This window comes from Gossypium arboreum, chromosome 9, assembly GCF_025698485.1.
Source record: "Gossypium arboreum isolate Shixiya-1 chromosome 9, ASM2569848v2, whole genome shotgun sequence".
Taxonomy (NCBI): Eukaryota; Viridiplantae; Streptophyta; class Magnoliopsida; order Malvales; family Malvaceae; genus Gossypium; species Gossypium arboreum.
This window is the reverse complement of record NC_069078.1, coordinates 51,561,937-51,585,772: the sequence shown is the minus strand read 5'-3', so window position 1 is coordinate 51,585,772 and position 23,836 is coordinate 51,561,937. Positions and strand designations below refer to the sequence as shown.

General features: G+C 33.4%; 1 protein-coding gene and 2 long non-coding RNA genes across 4 annotated transcripts in view; 2 read left to right on the top strand and 1 right to left on the bottom strand.

The window, feature by feature from the left end:
* The first annotated feature begins 1,546 nt into the window (after positions 1-1,546).
* Positions 1,547-23,836, top strand: part of LOC108479099 (uncharacterized) — a 45,932-nt gene continuing 23,642 nt past the window's right edge. The window contains exon 1 of the long non-coding RNA XR_008270991.1: positions 1,547-1,692. This is a non-coding gene — a long non-coding RNA (uncharacterized LOC108479099). The remainder of the gene's footprint in view (positions 1,693-23,836) is intronic.
* LOC108456368 (uncharacterized) lies at positions 6,740-11,299 on the bottom strand. 2 transcript variants are annotated; one of them, XR_008270990.1, is made up of 3 exons: positions 10,770-11,299; positions 8,629-10,406; positions 6,740-8,532 (listed from the first exon to the last, which is right to left on the bottom strand). It is a non-coding gene; the product is annotated as an uncharacterized LOC108456368 (long non-coding RNA). The 2 variants fall into 2 exon arrangements; XR_001866897.2 differs by having other exon boundaries at positions 8,629-8,713.
* Positions 14,926-17,184, top strand: LOC108455802 (F-box protein PP2-B11-like). The gene is made up of 3 exons (XM_017754350.2): positions 14,926-15,665; positions 16,466-16,584; positions 16,714-17,184. The coding sequence occupies exons 1-3, from the start codon at positions 15,354-15,356 to the stop codon at positions 17,114-17,116; spliced, it is 834 nt and encodes a 277-aa protein (XP_017609839.1). The 5' UTR covers positions 14,926-15,353; the 3' UTR covers positions 17,117-17,184.

Below are 23,836 nucleotides of genomic sequence, written 5' to 3'. Positions count from 1 at the left end.
GGTGTTTCAGTACTGATACATTTGATTTGTTTGTGAAAACTATTCATATATCGGATTGTCATTAAGATATTTTTATTGTGACACTTTGGTGTTTGTTTTTTTGTCGTTTTTGAACCCGCACTGAGCTCGTGTAGCTCACCCTCCTTAGTTTATCCCTTTGCAGGTACCTTTGTTTTCTGTAGCTAGACTTGGCATGCCGGAGGTCTCAGAGTGATATGTTTTAAGTCGGACTAATAAAATGACTTTTCAGATTTTTAAATTTGTGAACTGTTTTGGACTGTAAACATTTATAAAGACTCTGGTACAATCTAATTTTGGATTTTTGTAAATAGTTTTGTTTTGAATTCTAGAAACTCGAAACTTTACTTCTGAACACCTTCGACGTGACTTGAATTATCTGTTTTGAATCTTAAAAGGGCTAAACGGTTTAGTTCGATTTTAATAATTGTGTTATTATATGATTTTAACAACTCGTTTGTAAAATTGTTTCGGATCACTTCGGTGATCAATGTAACCTTTGGGATTTGGTCTAAACTTTTAGGCCAGGTTATGAGGCGTTACATGTATGCCTAATAATATGAAATTGTAGTAAATTACATCATAGTTGCTCCGGCAACGAACGTGGATTCTATGAAATTTCTTTCTATTTCACCAAGTTTACCTTTGGTGTTTTCTTTTCTGAAATTTTTTTGGAGCTTTCCCTTAAATGATCAAGTTTTCTAAATCGTAGGTTTTCTTTCTTTGTTATTTTATTGTTTCCTTATTTATTTTTAATATCCTTCATTTATTCTGAATCATCATTCAAAAATTATGGCACCCAAAAGACCTCATGATGTCCCAGTTGAGAGCGACGAATTTGAATGTAGTACTACTATGGAGGAAAAGTGGCATCTATTAGAGTGTAGGGGGATTGAGTTTTTTTTAACTTGAAATATAAATTTTCAATCCCCAAAGGAAAATATCGTCTAAGCAAAATAGGTTTAAATAAAGGTGATTCGTCGTATTTTTAGGTTTCACTGTACGGATTTTAAATAGGGTTTCATGTAACGCCCCAATTTTCGGGAATCCTATGAATGTTGGCATAGGTTTAATTATGTTTGTGGGCCTCTAGAAGGCCCAAGCTTAAGATAGAACCCGATAATTTTAGTTAATTTTTGTTCCATAAGAAAAAGGGAGTGAAATTATAAAATAGGACCTATGTGAAAATGTTTGAAAATGCTATAGGCTAAATTAACGTGGCCAAATAAATAGGAGTGCAAAATAGGAGGATTTGCATGACAAACCTCCCATTTTACATGAAGTGGCTAGTCATCATGTTGTTGTAGACAAAATGTACACTTGATATCCATAATTTATGGTACAATTTGAGACAAATTGATAATAGGTTAGGTAAATGTTCCATGATAATGGGTTAGGTAAATGTTTCATGATAATAGGTTAGGTAAATGTTCCATGATAATGGGTTAGGTAAATGTTTCATGATAATGGGTTAGGTAAATGTTTCATGATAAGAATATCATGTCTTTTGTATTAAAGAATTAAATGGATGAAATATGAAGTTTTATTAAAAGAAAAAGGGGTGAAAAGAACAAAGTTTTGTCCATCTTTGTTCATCATAGCTGAAAGTTAGAGAAGAGAAAGGAGAGGAGAAAGCTCTTGAGTATTCGGTCATTAGGAGGAGGAAAATTGAAGGTAAGTTCTTGGTACCTTGCTTCTATTTTGAGGTTCATGAGTTCTTCTTGATTCTACCTTAACTCTTGAAGTATATTTTGATTTTTAGTTGTGTTGTGAGCATTTGGTCATGAATTAAAATGAAGGAAATGGTTGTTGTTTCATGTTCTTTTGATGAAAAATGGAAGATATGTGAAGTTGAGCCAAACAAATGAGCATGCATGTGCCTTAGATGCTAAAGGGAAAAATCGGCTAACATGTTGTGCTTTGAAATGATGAAATAGAGATTATGCTTAAGTAAAAATCATAGATATGTGATGATTGATTGGTGATATACATGTTTAAATAACATGCATGCAAGATAGGTGTATGAAAGAGTGATTTGGTAATAAATCTGCTTGGGACAGCAGCAGTAACGTGAATTTGGAAAATCACCATAAATTGTGGGAGATGAGTTAGAAAGTGAATAAATTATGTAATTAAAGCTTATTGAGTCTAGTTTCTAATGAAATAAACAAGAACATATTTTGAATTCTGTACAATAAGAAATTTGATTCGTAATGAAGAGTGGTCAGATTAGTCAAACAGTGAAACATGGGAAACTTTGAGAAAAATTTGGTATTGATTGGCTAAACCAAAAATTCTGAAAATTTTATGGATAGAAGATATATGAGTCTATTTTCAAGGAAAATTAGCGGAACTTGATTTGAGTTTCGTAGCTCCAGTTATAAATGATTTAGTAACTGTTGCTCAGGAAGACAGCTTGCAGTGAAATTATGATTATGTGGTAAACATTGACAAAAATTTGTTAATGAGTTGCTTATTGTTTTCTTATAAGCTTACAATGATCTGTAGGTGTGGTTGGCGAATATTGTAAGGGGTTAATATGTAGTTTGTATTTGAATAGTTAGATTAACGTGTTAGTAATCCAATTGTAGGCGGTTCGTGTGTGGATCTCAATCAAGATATCGTCGCAAATGTGTGTGTAACTAACACCCTCTTTCTTAGTCTAGATCGGCAAAAGCCGAAAAGTCGAAATGCCAAAAATCGGTATTTTGTAGATTTATGATGTCTGCGAATGCTCGTGAGGTAAATCGATTAATGTTTTTGGTAAGCTGCAATGTTTGGACCGCAAAGTGCATGATTTCGTGCCTCGATATTTTTGGGCTTAATGGGCCAAAATTGGAATGATGGGCCAACGGCCCAATTCGGTAAGAACCCTCGATGCGTGATTACATTAGTACGTGAAAGGTAGGAATATGCATGAAAACCCTAAAATAGATAAATTACTGAAATACCTTTAAAATGGAAAATTTACGCTTTACCCCTAGTAGATAAATTACCAAATACCCCTAGGTTAAATTGACCTAAATGCATGTTTGATTGTTGTTATTTACTGCATGCCATGTTGTTATTATCTCGATGCATGGACCGGGATATTGACGGAGGAAGTCTGAAAGTGGCTTGTCCACATCTTGGAGGCTTTGCCTCAATTCTTCGTTAATCGAGCAGCAAGGCTTTGCAATCGTGGAGTGTTAATGGGTGGGTTGAGCTATTCCCACATGGAGTGTATGGCTGGTACGGGTGGAGTGTAGTGGTTGGTGGGTTGAGTAGTCTCTCCAAATGGGCTTGCATATGTTTACTGATGTTGTATGTATTTTGAAATGGGCCTATGGGCCATCTTTATTATCTGAATAAGGGCTAAGGCCCGGTTTATTATAATCTGAAAAGGGCTCGCCCAGACCACTATTACCCAAATGGGCTTGCATATGTTTACTGATGTTGCATGTATTTTGAAATGGGCCTATGGGCCATCATCATTATCTGAATAAGGGCTAAGGCCCGGTTTATTGTAATCTGAAAGGGCTCGGCCCAGACCATATTACTGAATGGGCTTAGGCCCAATAGGCTTGAGTGACTTGGGCTTTGAATGGGTTTTCCTTACACACCGAGTTTCCCAAACTCACCCTTTTATTTTCATCCACGCAGAAATCCCCAACCATAGTGGGCTTGGAGTCGTGAGGGAATTCGGAGTGGCCACCGCTCAAAGTTTAATTTTCTTCCGTGAATGGACATCCTTTTAATTACGTTTGAGGTTTTGGGCTTTTAAATGTAATAAGGCCGCTTATTTATTTTTGATGGTTTTAATATGTATTACTAAGATAGGTAATACTTATTTTAACTGTTGAAATTGGATAGCTTTAGGCGCGTTTTCAAAATAACAATTGATTTCAAAATAACACGACAACAAGCAAAGCTTCGCAATGAAAGTATTTTCCAAAATTAATCATTTTTCCTAAAATGACTTAATCAAATCGGTTTCCTAGAAATATCCATGACATTAAGGTGTGGCAATGGCGGTATGCATGTCTAGGATTGGATCCGAAGGAGCTTGGTATTAGCGATCCGATGGACTCACCACCTCTTTTCCGTTTCCTACCCGGTGCATGACTTCCATTCACTTTAACCTTTAATGAATTAATCTTTTGAACATCAAGTACGATTTTACGGACTTAGAATGGAAATTTTTTTTTACGTTTTGATGTGGCATGCCGGATCCGGCCATAACTTCTGGGCCGGGTTTGGGGTGTTACATTTCACCTATTATTCCATCCTTTCTTCGTGGATGTTCTGAATTCATGCAGGGTTGCACCGAGTCATCTAATGGGAGCATTTCGATAGGCCTTGGTGGCTTATTTTCTATATTATCGCAAAAGAGGGAAGAAACTTTAGTTGATGTGTTCAGGAGAGCTTATATATTGTCTCCTGCTAGTGGTACATACCAAAAGTGCTTTATGATGTTGATAGCTCAACAATGTTGAACAATAAAAGGAATAATATGAATCTTGTAAGAGAGAAATATATCAAAGTAGAACAAATTTGAACTGGTGGCTTTCCATTTTCACTTTCTTGTTGCAAGCCCGAGAATGATTGGAATACTTTGAAGCCCATTTTGGAGACTGATGTGGAAATGGAGCAATGCCAACATTTATGTCAAAATTCGCCGAAAAAGTTGGAGGACACTCATATTTTACACAACATATGAAGATACTGCTTGATGGGGAAGAGCCCGAACAAATGAGACGGAAGGGACATCAATATAATTGGTAGCAACTAATTAAATAAAAAAATTATATTAATACTAAATAAATAAAAAAACTCAAACAAAGGATATAGAGTTTAGGTACTCGATTCGACCAAAAAAAAGTTTAGGTACCTAACTCAAACAAAGGATATAGAGTTAAGGGCATCCTATTTAATTAAGCCCTTTGTTCATCATGAAGCGAAAATAAAATCAACTAAATTAGTAAAAATGGCTTAAGATTAAAATTTCCTCTTAAATTATATTCTTTTTTTTCATCTTGATACTATATTTTTTTTGTTAGAATGGATACTTTCACTATTTTTTTTACATTAGTACCTTCACCCTATGGTCAATAATAACGTGACCTAATTGCATAAGGACACGTGACAAAAGGCCACATAAACAATGTGGCATCGTTACTTGTATCAAATAATTTTAAAAAATAAAAGCTAAAAATATATATAAATTAGGGAAAAAATCTAAAAGTCAAATTTATATTTAAAATATATAAAAATTAATTTTCAAAATATATAATTATATAAGAATATAAATAATTCAAGATATATAGAGAAATTTTAAAAATTCAAAAATAACCCAATATTCAAATTAAAATTTTAAAATTATATAAAAAAATATTTTGATTTCTCTAATTTCCCCCGACTAAACCTCAAAGATTGCACACCGGAAACAGCCAAAAAGAAACCAAGAATAATTTATAACTAGAGAGTAAAAATTGATTTTTCCTTCCCTAAATCTGTTGTTGTCATGGCATTTTAGCAGTCTCCGTTGCTTCATATATACACTCACACTGTACCAACATACGTTCCAACCATAGCCGGTCACAGCTCTCCTTCTTGGCAACCTAACTATCTTCGTCGGTGCAGGTCTGGGCCATTGTTGCTTCCCCCAATTTTTATTTCAGACTTAAGATTTAGTTGTTGTTTAGATTTCAAAGAGTTGCTTACGTTTTGTGGTTACTAAATTGATTTTATTTTTGGGTTAATTGAATTGCATTTAGGGTTTTGGATGAACCTTTTGTTTCGAGTTGGGTTTAGCTTATGGAATTTATTGTTGTTCGGTTTATTGGATTCGTAGGGAATGTCTATATATTTTCTTGAATTTTTAAAAATCATTTCCTCTTTTTTTAAAAATTCTATATTTTGAATAATTTGCATCCTTTTATAATTATATATTATAAAATTTAATTTTCAGAAAGATTTTCATATTTTTGAAAATTATTTTAAAATTTTATGCATTTTATATTTTAAAACTATATGTATAGCTTATTATAAATAATATTTTTGAATTTATATATATTTCTAATTATTCTTTTTTAGAATTATTTAATATTTATACTATTAATAAAATCTTTGAATGAGTTGGTGTTATTAGTCAACCTGCCACCAATTCAGTGAGAGATATTACAAAATTGATTTTACATATTTAAAATAAATTATATTATTTGAGGGTATTTTAGTCTTTTTAATTTTAAAATATAAGAATATATATATATATATATATATATATATATATATATATATATAGTGGGATTAGAACCTATACCAATTACATTGAAAAAACTTTAAATTTACCATTCACACTATGTTTTATTTTGATTTGTTTATACATTTTAATTTTATCATACACAATTTATTACCTCCATCAATTGTATATATAAATAATATTATTGATTGATATGGTGTCACGAATTAACTTGACCTCAACTTAGGATTGATGACAACAATATAATAAATAATTGTATTCATTTAGTATTCTTATGTATTCATGTGTTTGAATTCCATTTTACTTATAATTTAATCTATTTTTTATTTTAATATCATATATATTTCATGTGTTATTACTAATTAGTTTCAAGTTTTATATTTAATTATTTATTATGTATTATTTTAAACACATATCTATGTTCTAAATATGTTATTTTCATACGTGTTTTTTTTTTGTGTGTGTCTGATAAAGAAGAAATTATAAGAAACAAACTACATCAACAAGCCCAACTTTCCAAACAGGAATATTTCAAACATTCGCAATCATTGGCTTCCAAAATGAGCCAACTTAGTCATACTATCTGCTTCCTGATTCTCTTCTCTAGGTATGTAACATACATTCCAATGAAGAATATGAGACAATAACCAGAGAATTCTCCAAATCAAAGTTGAATTAGACCTTCTTATAAAACTCCATTGGATGGCCGTAACCACCTCAAAACTACCAATCTGGATCAGCGCATTACCAAAACCTCGATCAATTAAGATGTCTAATCCATCCAATATGCCCCACAATTCAACTTTAAATATGAACAGCTCCCCAAGAACCAATTAAAACCAATGATCCACTCTCCATTTCGGTATCTCACAATTCCTCCTGCTACCACAGAACCATCCTCAAGCCTAACGAAACTGTTTTTATTCAAGTAGACCCAACTCTTAGATGAGCTAGAGCATAAAATCAGATCCTGAACCGTACTCGATGTACTCTTACTAGACATCAAGAATTGTTTGGCCCAACTATACGAGACCTTCATAGTATTATTACTTCTCCAGGTCGCACCCTGAAAGATAAAAAGATTGTGATTCTTCCAAATACGCCAGATGATAATCCCAAAAAGACATTCCCAATCGACCTCTCCAAAGCAAATGTTATATTGGTTCTATAGATTTGAGACGAGCCATTCCTATAGATTACCAAAGTAAAACCTGAGAAGTCAATCAATGGGAATTAAAAAGTTTCAAATATTTATTGCTGCAGGACAATCCCTTATGATATGTGACACATCTTTAGAGATATGACCACAAACTCTACATGTTGAACTATGATCCAAGCCCCAACAAACACTTTTTGTGCTGGTGATTAATCTCTGCTTGAACTTCCAAGGGATCTTCTAGACATCTTCTTTCAGTTTACATGAACGTTTCTGAAGTTTCCAAAGGCACTTTTAACAGAAAAAAAACCTCATCATCATTCCCCCTAGATTATCTTGCCAACTCCTGCTGCTGAATGTAACGGGGGGTATCCCAAAAACCTTTTGAATGACTGTCTCATGCAACTAGATCTGAAACAAATCAAGGTTCCGAGTACCATCTGTTGCAACCATATCACTGAGAAAATAGACCAAATCCAAAATATAATGTCTGAGAATTAGATTAACGAAAGGCCATACATTTGGAATCCAAGGATCACGCCAACACTTGATATTTCTCCTATTCCCTACTGACCAAGGTAGAATCTCTTGAATAAGTCGCCAAACCTTAGTAAGAGCTCTTCACAGGAAAGACCTTCTACTATGGGATAAAGTTTCTTGAATACCAAAAGCCACCCCATACTTCGTTCGAAGTACCTATACGCAAAGAGCTTTAGAATTAGCCACAAGTTTAAAGCCCAACTTCATCATGAAGCAAGTGTTATGATCTTGCAACTTTCGAAAATCAAGACCGCCATGTTCTTGAGGCCGACACACATCCTTCCAACCAACCAAAGCCACTTTCTTACCACTACTCGAGGATCCCCAAACAAACTAATACACCATACGTTCGATTTCCTCACAAAAATCCTTAGGAATCAGCATTGACTGCATGAAATAAGTGGGAATCATCAGTAGAACTGATTGCGCTAGGGTGGCCCTACTAGCAGGAGACAACAACCTTACATCTCAACCCTACAATTTACTCTGAACCTTGTCCACCACAAAACAGAAAGAGCTATTGGGTACTCTGCCATGAAATAGGGGTATTCCCAGATAGTTCCAAAGATTACGTACTCTGCGAAATCCAAGAATACAACACAAGTTACCTCCTAAAGCATCATATACACCTTTTGAGAAACAAACATTCGTTTTATGTGCATTAATCTTATACCTTGAAGACTCACATAAACTATCCAACACTTCATTCAAGACTGTAGCTTGATCCTCTTTAGCTTGACCAAACAGAATCGAGTCATCTGTAAAAAAAAAAATGTGAGATAGGGGAAGGCCCGATCAAGATAGACAAATAGGTCTCTAATGTCTAGAATTAATATTAGATTGGATACTATGGTCGAGCCATTCCATGCACAGAACAGAGATATAAGAGGATAGCGGGCACCATTGACGAACCCTTTAATCAACTAAAATTTCTAAGTTGGTGTTCCATTCCATAAAATTTGTATAGTGGAGTTAGAGATAGCAAATATAATCACATTACAAAGGTAATTTAAAATACTTACAGCTTGGAGAGATGCACTAATAAACTCCTAACGCACTCGACCATAAGCCTTCTCAAGATCAATCTTAATGGCCAACCAGCTCCTAGTCTTCTTGATTTTCATGGAATGAAACACTTCCTAAGCAATAACAATGTTATTCATGGTGCTCTTTCCCGCAATAAACCCAATCTACTCTTGGCCAATTATTCTTGGGAACACTAGTTTAAACCAATTGACAATGATTTTTATTACCAACTTGTAGAGAACTGAGCACATACTAATCAATCAAAATTAAGAGAAACATTTTAGATTCGAAACCTTAGGAATGAAAAATATTAAGGCATTGTTCAGCTCCGGATCAATTTTTTTTCCATTAAAAACATTCTTGACCTAGGTACAAACCAAATCCCCAAGACAATTCCATTGACTTTGAAAAAGAGGCCATGAAATCTGTCACTCCCCGACACCTTCAGAGGACTCATATCAAACATGGTAGACTTTATCTCCTTGTTGGGAACTGGTTTGCTCAAAAGTTGGATCTCACTATCTTCAAGCTTCGGAAATAAACTAGTGAGAAGTCCCCTCATCGATCCTGGGTCCTCACCATACAAATTCTCGAAGAATCGGATCGCCCCATGACGTAGTTCCTTCTCATCAAAAGTCCACTCCCCCTTAACGTTTTTTAAATCCATAGTCTAATTCCACTCTCTCCTTTTCAGGGTGTGCCTATGAAAAAATTTTATATTGCGATCTCCCAAAGAAAGCCACTCACACTTTACCTTTTGTTTCCAAACAAGTTCATCATGATACAAGACATGTTCCAATTCTGACTAAAATAAATGATCAGACTGTGAATAATTCATACCTCTCTTAATCGTATTGAGTTTTTGAAACAGTCTTTTTTTACGTAACCCATTATGGCCATACACCTTCTTATTCCAATCCTTAAGCTAACTTGTGAAATTAGAAATCGAACTGGACATAGAACCAACAACATTTTAATTTTTCTTAACGAATTCAAAAAACTCTACATGCTCAAACTATCCTGCCAGAAAACGAAATAGACGGCTCAAAGATTAATGACGCACAAGTTGTAATGATAGAAGAATAAGCCTGTGATCAGACTTGAGTCTGGGGAGATAGGTTACAGAATAGTTTTAGAATGCCACAAGCCACGCATCATTCCCAATAGTTCTATCAAGACACTTCGAAACTCCACCCCTCTGCCACGTAAAAGGAGTACCTCTAAAATCCAAATCATGTACCAAAGAAGAGTCTATAAAGTCTTCAAAAAAGGGACATCTTTTTCCATTGACTCACCATTCCCTTCCCTCTTATCATTAGATGCTAAAATCGCATTAAAATCTCCCATTGCCACCCAATGTAATCAAAATATAGAATAGTCACCTTCAAAGCATCCCAAAGCCACATTCGCTTACGACTATCAGGACTACCGTAAACAAAGAAAACAAAAATCGGTCGTTAAAAAATATTGTCATAAACTCTAATCAAAATAAATTAGAGATAACTCCAAATAATATCAACACGTATCAAATCCTTCCATCCAACCCAAATACCCCTAGAAAAAGCCAATTGCTTCCACTCGATGAGAATACTGAAAGCCAAGACTTGCGATAATCAAATCATCTTTGTTACCGCTAACTTTAGTTTTTAAAAGGCCAACAATATTTTATTTATATTCCTAATTATACTCACAAAAGATCCTTAGAAACTTACTACTCGTACATCCTTGACAATTCCATGAAAAATGGATAAATTCATAAAAATAAAATAGAGAAAAAAGGTAACTTACCAAATCTCTTGGCTAGCATGTGCCTTCACTGCGTTTCCCATCGTTGTTCAAGTTCCTCATCTCAACCTCATTATTAATTTGTGAGTTGATGAGTTTGGTCATGGAATTTATTGTATCTGACAGCGAAACCCTTGTACTCTCAGAATTTTTAAATCACTTCCTTCGTTCTCGAATTATCTTACTAATAACACCACCACTTCAGACAGTACCCCTCTTAATTCCTGATCTCCTTCCTTTCAAAGCCGGGATCCCTTTACTTTCCCAGCCGAAATATCAATTTCAATAGGATTGATATTATTGAGTTTCACATTTTTCTCGAAGGTAATAGCCAAATGTCTCCTAGAATCAAGTAGTTCATTATTAAGTTCCACAATCAATTCCACTGGGCTATCAAAATTTGGATTAAAGTGACCGTTAATGCCCCAAAGGGACTAGCGTCCACTCATAATTAACTCTCTCAAAAGAGGATTAAACTTTAAATTTCTCTCATGCACTATCGTGGAATTAGCCAAATTAATTGGAACCTCTAAGTCCCCATTTAGTTGAGTTGATAAAACAGGCCCAATATACTTGGCGCTTTCAGTATTCTCAAATGTCGCATTTCCAAAACCTGGTGGGTCCACCATCATCCCATTTTATTTACCCGATTCAGTCAAAACAGGCTCATTATCCACCAAGCCTTTAATTTCATTCAAAGAATCTATAACGCCCTAAAATACCTGTATATATATCTGTATTAATTTGATACAATTGTGAATCTGCTTCAATGGTTAAGTGTTCTGGGTGTGTGTGTGAGGTCCCAAGTTCAAGCCTTACCTTTGGTAAATTTTGGTATTTTAATGAAAAAAAGCCTAAACTTGTTCCATTAGGCTTATATTTTATTATTTGTAAAATATGTCAGAATGGGCCTGCTGGTCTGGAGGTTAAGGGGTGTCTTATTAAGCTAGAGTTCATGTGTTTGAATGTTTGCAATAGCAAGGGGATTATTTTTGCTGCGAATTTTGGCTAGGAGTTTGTGTTTTATCGAAAGTCGGAGTGGAGGGAATTAAGGGATGTGGATTAGGAGGTTATCAGTTCTATTCGCATTCTATTTTTTTTGGAAAATTTCGGCTACCCTCCCCCCTTTTCCCTCATTTGTTGCTGATTTCCCTTCCCCTATTTTTGTTGCTACCGAAATTTCCCTTGCCTTCCTCTTGTCCATTTTATTTTCGTAATAACCATCTTTGGCGACTCTTAGACGTGGTAATCATTGGTAAGTGTCTGTTTATTGATATAGAGCGCTGCTCTGATTAAGTGATTAAGTGGTGTTTACTACTGTTTAGGAGTCATTCAGGAGGCTGGAATCAACGTTTCGTTGAGTTGATTCGAGGTGGTGATCGTTTTGAAGCGATGAGTCGATCTTTCGTTTTAAGGATTGATTGTTTGAGACTGGTTTTAAAATTTCTAAAGGTTGAATATCTTGATTTTAGGTATCGACGGTCTCGGTGTTGCAAAAAAAGTGCAAATACGAACCAGGCGTGTACTTGAAAATACAAAAAATAAGAATCAGCGAAAGCCAAAAAATAAAATTGTCGATGCCACACTGGCATGTGGTCGCCCGTATGATAGGCCGTGTGGCAGTACACAGCCATGTGGTCAACGAACTAGGCCGTGTACACATGACACGGGCGCATGACATGGTCGTGTGACTGCCAGCGAAGCCGTGTGCGAGTCACGGGCTATACCAATTGGGTCGTATAGGCCACAAAGGCATGTAGGCCCACACAGGTGAACCACATGGGCGTGTGGAATTCTGGGCCAGGCCGTGTGATTCACATGACCAAGGCCAATTTGGGTTGTGTAGGCCCACACGGGCAGGCCACATGGGTATGTAAGCCCATTTTTCTGAAATACTCTGTAAGGTTGCTCGGGTCGCCCAAGTCGACTGGAACCTACTGTAGGGTTGGTAAGAGTTACTTTGACCCCTAATTACGCAATCTGACTATATGATATATGTGTTTTAACATGTTACTCTTATCATGTATACCGATTTACATGTATGATCTGTTAAATTGCATATTGGCATGTCATACTTGTATGTTGCATTGCATCGGGGTTAGGTTGGTATTATTTGGAGGAAGTATTCTGAAAGGCTCTTAAGCCTGATATCTGGTAGCTCTGCTACAATTATCTGATTATGTGCCGTACTCCGGTACAGCATGGTGTGTAGGGATAGGTGGGTTGATTTTATCCCCACATAGTGTGTAGGGTTAGACGGAGTTGCTGTGTAGAGCCTGGTGGGTAGGACTCTGTTATTCTGTTTTGTTCTGCATGGTATATCTGAGATAGGCTAAGGCCCTATTTTGTATCTGATTCCGTATCTGTGTGGGCTAAAGCTCACATCGATTCTGTAATAGACTGAGGCCCGAATTGTTTATATAAAGGACTGATTTCAGATGTTATGCTATGTGCATGGTTTCTGTTGGTATTACACACTGAATTGCAAAAACTCACCCTTTTCTATTTAATCTGTGTAAGTAATCCCCAGACTTGATGGATCAGTACAGCGGAGGGCTCAACGGTGACCACCACGACTGAACTGCTTATTTACGATTTTTGCGATTGCATCGCTTAATTCTTGTTGGTATTTTATGTATGATGGACTTTGGGACTAGTTGGTTTTAATTTGGGATTTTGAACTGTTGATTATGGATTTATAAACTGCAATGCAACAAAGTACAATTTTCTTAAAATAAATTAAGATTTTTCGTATATAAAAACGGTTTGAAAAATTATTGGGTTTCAAAAGCTTCCGTGTAAAAGAAATGTTTTAAAGCAAATCAATTAGTCCACGTCTTCCCGAACTAAGCAAAAGATAATCACTGGAACGGTTTTAAGGTCAATGCGTTTTCAAAAACACTCTCATGTGACATCGCTAGATTCGGCCATAACGTCTAGGCCGAGTTTGGAGTGTTACACAATCCAACCCAACCATAATATTTTATCCCAAAACGTTGAAACTAATCGTTGTTTTTTACACTAACCCATTATTTTTCTTTACCCAAGATAGACTCATTTGATTCTTGATTATTAGAAAATCCCCCTTTTGAAACCTTATCCCTAAAAAATCTGCCTTCGTAGCACCAATCTCGACCATTTTCATTTCAGGCAGATTTGGGGCATTATTCACGGTCAGTTTCATCTCTAGAACTTGATGAGCCTTGGAGCTTCACTGTGACTTCCTCTCAACAATTATCCAAAGCCCAAATAGATCCAATAGCTCCATCACTTTGTCTACCTCTGATAAGTCTTCCGTCGCCTAACTTTTACCTACAACAACATCCTTTGAAGTCCCCACACCCGAGCACATTTCTTTTAAATGGCCAAACCTTTCACAAGAAAAATAAATGAATGGAAGCAATTCAAACTCCACCCTCTGCACCGCTCCGTTAACAAGGATCTGAGAGACTAGAGGTTTCCTTAGATTGATACACATAGCCATCTTGGCAAATTTCCCCATCGACCCTTGTCCGTCTGAAAGTCAAAATTGGTAATACCTATCAAACCCTCTATTTTCTCCAAGATTTGGCACTTATAGAGAAAGCCCAGAAGACTAAGCAATTTGACCCACACCATAGTATTTCTAGGGAAAGCCTAAAGAGGATTAAACTCTAGTGTCCATGTTAAATCGTGAGATACTGACCAAGCACAATCTATGGCCCCTGGGTAAGCACTTTGTCCTAATCATCTCAACTCTGAAACTTAACCAGAAAATATCTATTTTCCACATCCATTAGGTGAAACTGTTGGGAAGGCTTCCAAAGGTTATGAATCCTATTCAATAGTATAGTATATGATAAATTCTGACCAAGTAGCTTTACCACCACCGTAGTCACCATATCTCTAATAAGAACATGTTGAACCCTCTCAGAGAAACTAATAACAAGTATACCATTAACCATAGTTCTCACCACATCTCCATCTAAAAGCTCAAAGTCCTCATCCATACCGGAGCTAGGAGCCCCTCGACCCAAGACTTTATCATTCCATGAGATTTCTAGTGCTAGGATTGAGTCCACAACCATATCATTTTCCGCATCAAAACCCAAACCTTTAAAGTGGACTTTTTTAGTGTTCCGATCTCCGATCGTGTTTTCACCTCCATTGTAATCAACCATCTCCACAGTTGACTAATTGTAATTTTAAAACATTAATATCATACAAAAACGGTAATCCATTAAATAAAAACAATGTAATTTATTTTCGTACGTATTTTAGTAAATAATAACATAGTATTACTTAAGTATTTTTTCACATGTTATTACGGTGATTGGATCATGTGATCATTGATTATAGTTGATGTTAACAAATCCTTAAAATTATTGATAAAATGGTAATTATTAGGAAAACGATAAAAGAATTTCATAAGTTTTTGTTAGTGAAGCTGATTGTAGAAATTCCCAATTTAGATATAATTTCTTTAAAGGAAAATTAGATATAAAGATGGAAGCTGACAGTAAAGGGTAATTTCCATATGAAGCCCCCCGAAAATATCGAAGGTAAAAAACTACGAACTCAACAGCAGCGACCAAACTGGGAAATGAAATGAGAAATAGGAAGGCCATAAACACAAACAATGAGGATATTACCAACATATTACCAGAAGAGTGTATTTCTTACATCCTTTCCTTAACATCCCCAGCCGATGTTTGCCGATCAAAGCTTGTCTCTCCGGTCTTCAGATCGGCAGCTGATTCTGATACCATTTGGGGCAAATTTCTTCCCTCTGATTGTTATGATATCATTTCCAATGCTTCTTCATCATCATCCTCCAAGTTGTTGACTTCTTCCATGTCCAAAACACAGCTTTATTTCCATCTTTGCAAGAACCCCATTATTATTGACAACGGTGCCATGGTAAAACTTTTTATCTTCATTTTTGGTTTTCAATTTTCTTTTTCTTTTTTAAATTTATAATATGGGTTTTTCAAGATTTGGGTAGTTTTCTTTTGATGAAATTAGGGTAGCCCAGTGTATGATTTATAATTAATCTGATCTATTGGGTGTTTGTTTTTATGGAAAATTTAGCTTTAGTGTTATTCTGTGTGGGAACCCCATTAGCCTAGTCTGCTTTATGTTTGGAATTTTCCGGGAAAATTGAAGAGCCAATAGCTTGGAGATCAAATTCATGGTGGTGCAAATTGTAGCAAACATGTTAGGAAGTCCATATAAATGTTTGGATGATTGGAAATTTGGACTCAACCAGGAAAAAGAACTGTGAAAAAGGACAAACCTGCTAAGACTAGAGAGATAGAATATATTAGACATTGAGTTTACCTAGATACATTGATGCCTATGGTAGCAAGAGACTCATATGCGAAAGGAATAATATCTATGTAGTGTTGATAGCCTAGTTGGTTCATGTAGTAACCCTTAAGAAGTGACATCCGATAGGTCTGAAGTGGCAGACTCCGCCTCACTTCACCCGGAATATGGGTCAGAAGTGTTGCATATATTATAACTGCTACATGAATCATAAGTTACTGAGAATTCGTTGGAAGTGTAGTTGTAGAATTAATAATTGCATATGGTGCCTTGATCTTGATTCTTTAGTAACTTGAGCATCAATGAATGGCCAATGTTGTGGAATCCTTTCCTTATTTGTTGATATATATAAAGAAGATTAGTATGTTGACAAACTTGATTCTTCTATACAGAGTTTTGGCCTCGACAAAGCAACAGGGAAAAAATGTTATATGCTGGGGGCCCGACGGCTTTCAATTACTTGGGCAAACACGCCTAGGTACTGGAGATGGAAACGTGTGCCTGAATCTAGGTGTGCCTACTCTTGCTTTCTTTTCTTATTGTATTTAAAAGTTAAATAACTATGTTGCTATGTTATACTGTCTTAGGGACTGACATTTTATTTCCCGTAAAATAATGCATGTTTGACTGGGATTTTTAGATTCTCGGAAGTGGCTGAGCTCAAAGAAGTGTGGTGGCTAGATGTGAAGGGAACAATAGAGACTAAAATTTTGTCTCCTAACACAACTTATGTAGCTTACCTTGTCTATAAATTTTCATCATCTAGATACGGCTTCGAGAAAAAACCTGTAGACCTGCATGTCGAGTTAGGGGAAAGTGATGCCGGGCGAACTTTTCGTATATTCCTAGATCCTTCAGCAAATATTCCTCAATTCTCTCGCGAGAGAGAAGATGGGTGGATGGAGGTTAAGTTGGGTGAGTTCTTCAATGAACATGGGGATGATGGGAAAGCTACTTGTAGTTTAAGGGAAGTCGATAATTATACCCCTAAAAAGGGACTTATTATTGAAGGAATCGATATTCGGCCTAAAGATAGCAGATAGAAAAGAATTACATACTATGTATGATAAACATTATTGCTTGTGACATTATACAACATATTTAGTGGGAATATTTGCTAGCATGGTATATCTTAATTACCTGAACTCTTCATTTTTCCTGAAATACCCGTATTTGACACCAATGTCCAGCACATCTTTGGATATGAGTATGGCCAAATACATGTGAAGAACTTAGAAAATAAGAGTATATCCATGTTAGATACATATCTATAACCTACACGCAATGGAGTGTAGGTAACCTTGGGTATGCTATAGTTATGGAAGTGATTCAGAGTTTGAAATTATTGCTTGGTTTTTGAGTGAAGAAATTTCAGTCATTTTATGCATTTCTTTTACAATAGTTGCAGGCTTGTAGTACTAGTGCCTTGGTAAAGCCTTTGTTCATTTTCCAAGTAAACTGGATTTAAACTTGATATCTAGTAGTTTTTTAGATATTTTCTAATATTATATATGAGACTGATAAGTCTATATTAGTACTTGTTTACTATTGAAATTATATATAATTTAGGGTAAATTACATTAGTAGTCACTCAACTATGATTTCTTTTTCTCTTTTGGTCATCCAACTATGAAAAATTAAAAAACAATCACTCAACTATTAGTAAATTTCTTTATTGGTCACCCAATTATGAAAAGTTACAAAATGGTTACTCAACTATTTAATTTTGTTTGTTTTGGTCATTCAACTATCTTGGGTTTTTTGGTGTTTCCATTTTTACATTAGTCAGCTAGTGATAAAAAAAAAAGATAGTTAAATAATTGGATGATCAATTTGTAACTTTTCATAATTGGTTGACAAAAAAAAGTGCATAATTGGAAAATTATTTTGTAACCAATCATAATATTGTGGTTTAACCTTAATTTGGTTTTTCATTCATTGATAAAAAAGATAGACTTTCAATTACTGTTTGGATAGAAATCTCAATTGGAGTTAGAAAATTAGACCTGATTGGTTGGTTGAATCAAGGATAGACAGCCCACTTGGTTTGAAACATCACCAAAAAAATAAGCAAGCATACGGTGTTTGGTCCAATATGCAATTTGATACATGGTTGCAATTATACACATGAAACTTAAATTGTGGTTCATATGTGTACATGAAATTTTAATTTTGATTCAATTGTATACATTTAAAGAAATAAATATATACATTTATCTTTATATTGGATTAATATAATTGTTTGTGTATGTAATATATCAACGTAAAATTATGCTAATTCAATAATTTCATTAGTTATTTATGAAAATTGAATCAAATTGGAATTCCATATAAATGGTACAAAATTAAAGTTTATGTATGATATTACGCATTGGATCAAAATTCATGTATAGTTTTAATAAATTATCTCTTAACAAAATAATAACGTAACATGTAACTAATTTCTCTTTTGAACCATACTTAAATTTTAAGTTGGTATTGCTGATTAGGTCTTAGTATGATTAATATTGACATTCTTACTAGTGTAAGAGAACGTAGGTTCAAATATGGTAAAATACATTATCCGCCTATTTAATAGTTGGAGGTTATGGGCTATTTCCTGCTTCTAAAATGACTAATAATTAAATCCACAAAGATATTTACCGGTAAAAGAAGAAGAAGGAAGAATTGAATATTAATAAAACTAATGCCCAAAGTTCTCCGTTTTGCCCATTTGATTGTGATTGTGGCTTTTGATCATGAGTTTGGACGTTAATTTAGATTTTGTTACTTTGATTTGCAAATTTCAATAAATTGAGGGTTTTAGGCTATGACTGTTGTATAATGCAAAGCAATAATTTTTATATGAAATGTAAATTTTATTAATTTTAAAATTTCTTTAAATTTTTAAATACTAATTTTTATGATTTTAGAAAATAAGTTATGAATTTTCACATATATATTTTAAGAATTTTACGGCATTTTTTTAAATCTATTCATTAAAAAATCTAAAATTAATACTCAATTATAACTCAAAGGTTAAACTAGTCATTAATAGTTTGAGTTAATATGTCACGTCATCATTTCATTAAAGAGTCATAAAAGTTAACGGATAAGACGAGTGACTAAAATGTAACATGATAACACTTTGATTTAATGATATTTTTGTAATTTACTCAAAAATCTAAAAAAAAAGATAAATTTCTTTTTCTATATTATTTCAAAATTAATGAGATTTCAACTTTTAACATTTTATTCATGTATTAAAAAATATAGCATTAAATCGAATGCAAATTTTAATTAATCGTTACCTTGTTTAATATTTATATTTAGTCAAAATATATTATCAATCCTTATATTTAATTGAAGTTTGAGATTCAATCATGTACTAAAAAGTTTACCTTTATTTTTAAAAATCATGATTCAATAAAAGAAAATTTTAAAATATTTTCAAAATGATGATTTTGAGTCAACGTTAAAACCCAAAGAAAAACCTAAACTTAAGTTTGAGAGTTGATTGCACAAGAAAGATTTTAGCACTCACTCAAAAATTTTCAAAAAAAAGTAATTTTTTATAAAAAATTATAAAAATAGGCTAATTTTTTTAAAATTTACGAGAATAAGCTTTTATAAATACTCTAAGGTTACCACTTTTTTTTTTTTTAATTTTAAGATGTCACCAATTAATATTGAAATAAAACTAACAAAGCAGATCTTTATATAGACCTAAAGTCTCATTTATTTTGTTTTCTTAAACAATGTGGGATATGAGACGTGCATATATAGACTCATGAATAGGTTTGCAGCTTGTTCCTAAGTAATGTGAGATTCTTTCATCTTTTAACTAACAACATAAGTTTAAAGGCTACACTATATTTTTTTTTTTACTTATAGAGTTTAAATTTTTTACAAAAAGTGAACATTTGTTACATTATAAATAAAACTTTTAAACTCTATAAGTAAAAAAAATTATAAAATATAAAATGAGTATGGTAAAATATTAAAAATAAATATTTAAAAAATACTAATAATTGAGTGATCATTTTGTAAGTTTTATAATTCGATAGCCAAAAATTATAGTTAAGTGACTACTAATGTAATTTAATCTAGATATAAAATTATGAAAAATAATTATTATATTTTATGTATATTATATATTTCTATAAAAAACTTATTCAACATAATTATATACTAAGTTTAAATAGATTAACTATCTAGTCAAAATACATCTAAAATAAATTTATCAGCATTCATTAGGTGATGAAAATTAAATTAAAATTAGGATTAAAAATTAATGAGTATGGTAAAATACTAAAATAAATAAATATTTAAAAAGATATATCAATTTTTAAAATTACAAAAAATACTATTTGAGTACCAAATACTCACCATTTATTTATTAATTAATTATTCATAATATAAATAAAATAAATAAATAAAAATAAAAGTATAACTTCTAAATTTAAATAATGGGAAATTATTTTTAAAATTAGAATTGCATGGATATTAACTTCAGACATTTAAAATTGAATAGAAGATTATTGCATGTACAAGTTTCATAGGTGTAATTTATTCTCTTTTTTTAATAGTCATTTAGTATATGCTAACAATTCTAAAATGCAACATAATTTTATAATATGAGAAAATGTTAACAAAATATAAACAAATAGAAATTGTTTTGTAAAAAATTATAAAATATAGTGTAGCATTTTATGTTGTTAGTTAAAAGAGGAAGGAATCCCACATTATTTAGGAACAAGCTGCAAAGCTATTCATGAATCTATATATACACACGTCTCATATCCAACATTGCTTAAGAAATCAAGGGGAATGAGACTTTGAGTCGATATAAAGATCTGATTTGTTAGTTTTATTTCCATATTAATTAGTGATACCTTAAAATAAAATAAAAAATGGTGTTGCCACTTTGAGTCTTTATAAAGGTTTATTCTCGTAAATTTGTAAAAAAAATTGGTCTATTTTTATAAAAAAAAAATTAAAAATGACTTTTTTTTAAAAATTTAATCCACGAACGGGCAAAAGTGCGACCATGTCAGCGCGTTTTTGCTGACATGGGGTAAAGTGCATTCATGTTAGCGCGTTTTATGCTGACATGGCAAAAACGCTCCCCAGGGGTGTGGTTTGCTGAAAATTTTCCCTTAAAACGTTCCTACGTGGATGCGTTTTGCCAAAATCGGCCTTTTTCGGTAAATAATTTAGAAATCGACTCATTTTTATAAATATACTTGGAAATGGGCCTTTTTAGGTAAATTAGTCAGAATTAGAATGCTTTAAAAATTATTTTTGTTAAAAATTTAATAAGAATAAACTTGTTGGTTTAGTGGTAAGGTTTTAATTTACCTTTAAGTCCCAAGTTTCAAACCTTTTGTTTGCATTCAACCAAAATATTTTATTTTATTATTTTTACCCCCACAAAAGTGTCAAATTTTCAAACTATCCTAGTCCAAAAATTGTTTTTTTCAATCTAGTCCTTAATTTAAAATAATCTTAATTCTACATGAATTCCTAAAACCTATTTCAATTATGGAAAAAGAGTTCTATAAATAGCTAATCTTTTCAAACCCTAAAATATATATCCAGTAAATTTTCAAGAAAAACTCCAAAAATTTTTCATTTTTACCACCATTACAAAACCAATTTTCAAGCAAAAGAATTCAAGGGTTTCAAGTCGTCCCTCTCCTCCTAAATAGACCGTCAATCTCCTCATCCAAATTAAGGTTTTTGTGTCTACAAAATCAGGTGTGGGATCTAAACTTAAATCATTATGTATGATTAATTGAAGTTTTAGAAAGTAAGTAAGTAGTATGCAAACCCCCTATATGCGAACCCTCCAAATAGGCAAACCCCTATGTATGTGAACTAGAAGCGAACCCATATCGAATCCTCATAGGATTAAGTATGCGATCCCTCAGTATATAAAACATGTGAACCCTAGATACTATGCGAGCCTTATATATAACATGCAAACTCTAGGTACTGTGCGAGCTATAGATATCATGCAAACCCTAGATATTATGCACGCCTTATACATAACATGCGAACTCAAGGTACTATGCTAGCTATACATATCATGTGAACTCTAGGTACTATGTGGACCATAGATATCATGTGAACCTTTAAAGAATTGTATGTGAACCCTTAGTAATTACTAGGTGAACCTGTAACGTAATTGTACGAACCCCTACTACATTGATATACATGCGAACCTTGTACTAAGTGAATAGACAAACTGTAGCTTATATATAAGCAAACCCTCGTGTATTATAGTATAGGACTTAAGATGCGAACCTTATATGATAAAGTGTGTGAACCCAATATATCATGCGAACTTTACATATTATGTAAACCCTATATATGATGCGAACGCTACATTTTGCAAGCCCTTAAGGAATGTTATGCGAACCCTTAAGGAACGCTAGGTGAACCCCTCTTAGTGAATATATGCAAACCCTTGATGGTTATCATGCAAACCCATATGAATTAGTTATGCGAACTTATATGAATTACTATATGGAACCTTATGTGTGAACCTTATATGCGAACCCTATATGTGCAAGCCTTACAAGCAAACCTTATATGCGAGCCCTGTATGTGTGAACCCTATGTGCTAACCTGTTATGTATGAGTTAGTTGAACTAACCATGTTAAATTGCATGAAGAAGCTATATATGTGAAATTGTTTTTAGATTGCATAAATTATTCGCATATGTGAATCTGTTACGAACTAATTGCATAAACACATGCCAATGATTGTTAGTATGAAAATTCATACACCATATTGAAAAGTAAATTTGCTTGATAAAGCAAAACAATCGATTGTTGATTGATGAATAGCATGACATGTTGAAACTATTTGCATAATTACATGAAATTAGGTATGAAGGACAAAGGAGTTTCGTAGGAGAAAGTGGCAAATTAAGTCCACACCGAAAGACACTACTGCACGAAGTAGGTCACAATGTCATCAAAATTGGATAAACCAAGATGATTGTTTAAAAAGCCATCAAAATTGGGCAATCAGGATGGTAAGTTATTGTAGTAAAAGTCATCGTCATGGGTGACAAGTGAACGGCCATATTCATTGGGGAATCCAGGATGGTTAATTTTTTATACATGTTTTGGTGTGTTGAGCGATGCCCAAGGGCTGATAGGATGGGTGGGTGGGAATTTAGAAATTAAAATCATAATTGCATTGCATCATGAGTATAATTTGTACATGCATGGGTTTACTGAATATTTCTTCTATTATGCTTAATTTGCTATTATGTCATAAATTGAATGTTTTATTGTTTGTACTAGCATATATAATGGTTTGAAAGTTAGACTTGCACTGAGCTATCATAAGCTCACTCTATTTTTTTTCCTTACATCTTAGGTAACGCCGGAAACTAGGACTTGGAATGGCATTGGAGGAACCTCGAACTAGTAGCTTTTTTTATTATTTTAAAGTTCCATTAAAGTTTTCTGTAATCGTTTTTAGGGTTGTAATTATTAATTATCTCTTGCTTTTACAACTGAGGATTAGGTTTATTTAGTTTATTAAATTCTAAGCATGTTACTTAGTTAATACTCTAATAATTGCATGCTAATTAGTTTTGAAAATTATTATTTTTAATAATGTTTTCCACTGGTTTGCAAAATACTAAATAAAGTTAGTTTAATTAATGAATGTTTTTCTTAAAAATAGAAGAGTGATTTTCATACAATTCAACCCAAGCAAAAGAATGACTATATAGGATCACTTCAATGATCAAATGCAACGC

What these genes read in the sequence shown, in the direction of transcription:
- LOC108455802 (XM_017754350.2), top strand. Translation starts at nt 15,354, where the DNA reads ATGAGAAATAGGAAGGCCATAAACACAAACAATGAGGATATTACCAAC. An exon ending in TTATTGACAACGGTGCCATG is followed by an intron (nt 15,666 to 16,465) that starts GTAAAACTTTTT and finishes TCTTCTATACAG; the next exon opens with AGTTTTGGCCTCGACAAAGC. An exon ending in AAACGTGTGCCTGAATCTAG is followed by an intron (nt 16,585 to 16,713) that starts GTGTGCCTACTC and finishes TGGGATTTTTAG; the next exon opens with ATTCTCGGAAGTGGCTGAGC.